The sequence below is a fragment of the Paralichthys olivaceus genome, chromosome 12, assembly GCF_024713975.1.
Source record: "Paralichthys olivaceus isolate ysfri-2021 chromosome 12, ASM2471397v2, whole genome shotgun sequence".
Lineage (NCBI taxonomy): Eukaryota > Metazoa > Chordata > Actinopteri > Pleuronectiformes > Paralichthyidae > Paralichthys > Paralichthys olivaceus.
Genome location: NC_091104.1, coordinates 2,050,358 through 2,055,926, shown reverse-complemented (window position 1 = coordinate 2,055,926; position 5,569 = coordinate 2,050,358). Strand labels below are relative to the sequence as shown.

Here is a 5,569-nt window from a genome sequence, read left to right as displayed (position 1 = left end):
ATAAATGTAGTAGGATGAAAATAAAATAATGAAAATGGAAAACACTGTAGAGCAGCTGTAGTCAACTACTTTACCATCACCGGGAAGTGGGTACATTTTTGCAAACTAATTGTTGCATTGTGTGTCACTGAGAGCATGGGGAATTGTGCATTTCTGCAGCATGTTTGGATTCGTGTTTGTAAAAAATGTGTGTGTGTGTGTGTCAGGAAAGTGTGGACCTTGATGCTGGCTGGTTTCTAAAACTGATGCGAAATAATTGAGAGGATGTATATTTACATGTTGATCTATGTGATTTTAGTGTGTGAGAGCTATTGATGCACAACACAGGCACTGACATTCTGTGATTAAGTATTGTATTGTTGTGTGTTGTTCATGTGTTCAATGTGATTTTACACTGCAAATAAAGGTTTCATATTTTAATTTCATTCATAGATTCATGGCTATTGAGCAGTGCTTTGTGAGTGTTGGTCGAATACTGTCAGTGGCATAAGATATTAATGAAAATGCATATTATTAATATTTGTATGTGTGTATATTAAATCAATACAATTGTCAATGCTTCTGCAGATGTGTTTGACTGTTTCCATTTAATTTAATTTACTATGTTCCACTTAATAATGGGCTAAAAGGATTGGTTTATGTAATATTTATGTCTTTGTTATGCACATTAGTCATCCAATCATTACTGATTTGATGATATAGAGCTTAATCTGAATGCAGACAATTATTTCTTCAATGCAAAATATATTTTAAAAATCTTGCCTCCATTTGTTTACATATGATAATGAACAAAAATAATAACCAACAGATTTGACACATCTCACACAATTCATTGACCCTCAGCATCCAGCCCTTCATCAGCCGTGAGTGTGGCACATTATGTCATTCTTTGTCGTATATGGTCATCAATAATTTAATAATAATTGATCTCAGGCTCCCTCTCTGGAATCGAACCCTGAATCCCCGTTACCTGTGGTCATTGTAGGCACAAAAAGTACCATTGAAAGTTGATAGGGCAGACATTCGAATGAGACGTCGCCACCACGAGGGCCAGCGATCAGTTCGAGGTCATCTAGTGTCACCAAAGCAGCCGGGGCACCACGGGTCTGATAAATGCACACGTCCCCGAAGGTCAGCGCCCGTTGGGGAAGCGGAGAGCGGGCGGGGAGTGGAGTTTGGTTGGGGGGGTGGGATTTTGCGGAAGTTATTTTGCAAAAGGGGTAAGAACTCGTACATCGCCTGGTACACTGGCGCTGACAAGTAGAAAAATTTTGCTTAATTTTGCCTTTATACACCAAATTAAAGATTAGACTCTCCTCTTCCCAACAATATCAGCTTTCCACCCTAGCACAAACTGGCTGCTAGTAATCAGACATTTAGTGTGGTCCATTTCAGGCAGCTTTCGGAGCTGGGTCAGAAGTCAAACTTCTTTCACTTACAATGTTTGAACACTGCTGCTAATGTGTTTAAACATGTTTAGGCATGTGCAGGAATGTGTTTAATTAGTTGTAACTTCATAAAAAAGGACTTTTTGGCAAGTAATTACATTTCGTCACAACCTCACTCAGTCTGAGAATCATCATCACTGGTGGTGCACTTTTCAGCTTGAGTAAATTATCTGTTAATCTCAGGCAGGTCTCTCAATACAGCAAAACAATTCTTTACAAACTACTTTTCTTTCAATGGTCTTTTTATTAATGATAAAATACATATAAGACAATCAATGCACAGGAAAAAAGTTTTTTAGATTTTTCGTACAACATCCACAACACAAAACAATCCCTTGTCAAGACATCCGGACATGGACATACTTAAACATCTACTGACAAAAAATGTAAATAGACAGAATAATAATAATAATAATAAAAAATTTAAAAAATTACAACCACGCTTGGAAAGATAAAAGATTAATAAGATTTAATAACTGAAAAAAGCACAGCACAGACACCACCAAAAAAAGGTGAAATACATGAAAAATAGATACATAAATAAAATAGATAATAAAAATTTTAAAAATTTAAAAATAAAAAAAATAAAAGGGGGGGGGGGCTAATTAAAACTTTATTGTTGAAGGTTTTTCATAAAATACCAAGAAGGGGCACCATATTCTGTAGAATTTGTTTTCTGATCCCCGAATAGTGTATCTAATCTTCTCTAGATTCATGCAGGATATCATGTCTCTGAGCCAATGTGAACAGCAAGGAGGAGCTGGGTCCTTCCACTTAAGTGAAATAGCTCGTCGGGCTAGTAAAGAGGCAAAAGCAAGAAAGTTGAGCGTAGCTTTATGTAAGTTCAAATCTGGAGCAATGCCAAAAATACCAGTCAAGGGATTGGGCTCAATTCGATGATGGAGGATATCTGATAACGCATGGAAAACCAATGTCCAAAAGTTACCTAAAGAGGGACATGTCCAATACATGTGGTAGAGTGAGGCAGGTGCGCCTTTACATTTATCACATGTAGGGTCGACATCAGGATACATTCGCGCTAATTTGGTTTTTGATATGTGGATTCGATGCACTACTTTAAATTGTAAAAGTGCATGTCAAGAACACATAGAAGAGGAGTGTATCCGATCAAGCACCGAGTCCCATGTGTCCTCTGTAAAGGTGTAATTTAGGTCTTGCTCCCAAGCAGTTCTTATAGTTGCCACTGAAGAGCAGTGCAGTTTGGAAATAAGGTTATATAGATTGGACAAGATACCTTTAGAGGTGGGGTTAATAGAAAGAAATATATCAACAGGGGTAACTGGGGGTTTATAAGGAAATTGGGTCGTTAAGCGCTGTATAAAAGTCCTAATTTGTAAAAATCTAAAAAAGTGGGTTTTGGCAATGCCAAAAAGTTTCTGTTAGTTGAGAAAAGCTCACAAAACAATTCTCAATGTATAGATCTTCAAAGCATCTCAAACCTTTTCTGTGCCAAATATTGAATGCGCCATCAGCCATTGAAGGAGCAAATAGATGGTTAGCAGCAATTGGGCTTTTAAGTGAAAAAAGCTGTAGTCCAAAACTTTTCCTAAATTGGCCCCAGATTAACAGGGAGTGTTTAACTACTGGGTTGCTCTTGGGAATATCCGAAGCAAGTGGAAGTGCGGCACCTAAGAGGGCAGGTAAGGAAACAGGGTTACTGGCACAGACCTCCATTGTAACCCAGGCCGGGGAAGTGGGTTCGAGATGGAAATGTCTCCAAAATAACAAACACCCAATATTCACTGCCCAGTAGTAGTACTGGAAATTAGGCAGAGCCATTCCCCCTGCCTGCTTGGATCTTTGGAGAAATGCTTTCCGCAGCCGAGGGTGTTTACCATTCCAAATGTAAAATATCAATAATGAGTCAAGGGCTCTAAAAAATTATTTGGGGATGAGAACGGGAAGACATTGAAACAAGTAGAGGAACTTTGGAAGCAATGTCATTTTAATCGAGTTTATTCTTCCAATAAGGGACAGAGACAAAATCTGTTTTGCCTGATCAAATAAAGTGAGAAAATTTGATTTCAACAAGTTTTTGAATTCTCTGGTGACACAAATTCCGAGGTAATTAAATTGATCTTTCAACACCTTAATGGGAGTTGGGTATAGTTAAGTTTAAGAGCTTCTTTATTAATTGGGAACAGTTCGCTTTTATTTAAATTGACTGAAATTATCTAAGATCGTGAGGGCTTCTGGTAGAGAAGTGGTTGGTTTTGAAACAAACAGAAGTAGGTCGCCTGCATACAGCAAGACTTTATGTTCGACTCCTCCCCTCCATATTCCCTGTACCCGCCCATTGCTACGTAAGGCAATTGCAAGAGGCTCAATGGCAATTGCGAAAAGGAGTGGGCTTAGTGGGCGACCCTGCCGGGTCCCACGGTGTAAATCAAAGTATTCAGAGTAATGACTATTGGTCAAAACAGTGGCTGAAGGACATTTATACAATGTTTTGATCCAGGACAAAAAGACAGAACCGAAACCAAATTTTCCAAGTGTAAAAAAAAAGATAGTTCCACTCTACTATATCAAATGCCTTCTCAGCATCCATAGAGGCAAGGCACTCTGAATCCACATGTTTGGGGGAGTACAGAATATTAAATAGCCGACGAATATTGTAAAACGAATGGCGTCCTTTAATAAAACCAGTTTGATCTGGCGATATTACAGAAGGAAGGATATCCTCCAGTCTGTGGGCCAAAACTTTGGCGAGGATCTTTACATCCGTGTTTAGCAATGAAATCTGTCTGTATGAAGCACAATCTAGTGGGTCTTTGCCTTTTTTCAGCAACAAGGAGATACAGGCCTGATTGAACGAGGGAGGGAGTGCACCTGAGTTTAAGGAATCAGAGAACACTGAGCACAGGACGGGGGCTAGATCAGCAGAATTTTTTTAAAAGAAATTTGATGGAAGCCCATCTGGGCCAGGGGATTAACCTGATTGCATAGAAGATATAGCTGCTGAAATTTCCTCCTGGGTGATGGGCGCATCCAGGTTATTTCTCAGGTCTTGAGAAAGGGACGGTGAGTCAAGGTTATTAAAGAAGTTCGTTACATTACAACACTGGGTAAGGTCAGCTCAGGTGCTGTTGGATGGGCGCTGCTGACTACTTCCAACACTGTGGTTTTCTCAACCCCAGAGCGTGGCGGATTCTCTTCCAGAGTGAAGTCTTCTTTGGTTTCTCAGGGAGAACACTGGAGAGAGACTTCTCCTCAGTGACATCATCCTTACTCTCTCCATTGAGCTCCCGACTGGAAACATCAGCTTCATGACAGTGGCAGACCACATTGTAAGAAGCTTTGAGCTTCATCAGCTCTTCTTGGAGAACCTTCTTCTCCTGGAGCTCAGTGTTGAACTTCTCCTGGTTGGTAGTCTGATTTTGACAGACCTCATGATAAGAATCTCTGAGCTTCATCAGCTCTTCTTGGAGAACCTTCTTCTCCTGGAGCTCAGTGTCGAACTTCTCCTGGTTGGTAGTCTGATTCAGACAGACCTCATGATAAGAAGCTCTGAGCTTCATCAGCTCTTCTTGAAGAGCATTATTCTCATCCTGAAGCAGATCGCTGGTTTGAGTCTCCTTGTCCATGGAGTCAATCTTTTGGCTGTGAGCTTGCCTTTCCTCCATCTCTGTCACCACAAGCTCAAGCCTGCTCAAATCCCTTTTCAAAAGGGCCACCTTCTCCTTCAGAGCCACATTGTCCTCTTCCAGAGCCTTCACCTTGTTGCTTTGTACTGCCAGTTTGCCATTGTGGGCTTTAGAGTGAGCTGTCATTTTCTCCTTCTCCCTCATCAGAAGCTCATCGTTCTGTTTGAGCTTCTCTTCCAGAGCCTTCACCTTGTTGCTCTGTACAGCCAGTTCAGCCAGTTTGCCATTGTGGGCTTTAGAGTGAGCTGTCATTTTCTCCTTCTCCCTCATCAGAAGCTCATCGTTCTGTTTGAGCTTCTCTTCCAGAGCCTTCACCTTGTTGCTCTGTACAGCTAGTTCAGCCAGGACACCAATGTGGGCTTTAGAGCGAGCTGTCATTTTCTCCTGCTCCCTTATCAGAAGCTCATCATTCAGTTTGAGCTTCTCTTTCAGAGCCTTAATCTCAGACTGCATTGT

At 40.6% G+C, this 5,569-nt stretch overlaps 1 protein-coding gene across 1 annotated transcript; it reads right to left on the bottom strand.

Annotated features, from left to right (window-relative positions):
* Positions 1 to 4,052: 4,052 nt before the first annotated feature.
* Positions 4,053 to 5,569, bottom strand: LOC138412287 (golgin subfamily A member 6-like protein 25). The gene is made up of 2 exons (XM_069535826.1): positions 4,961 to 5,569; positions 4,053 to 4,855 (listed from the first exon to the last, which is right to left on the bottom strand). The coding sequence occupies exons 1-2, from the start codon at positions 5,564 to 5,566 to the stop codon at positions 4,574 to 4,576; spliced, it is 888 nt and encodes a 295-aa protein (XP_069391927.1). The 5' UTR covers positions 5,567 to 5,569; the 3' UTR covers positions 4,053 to 4,573.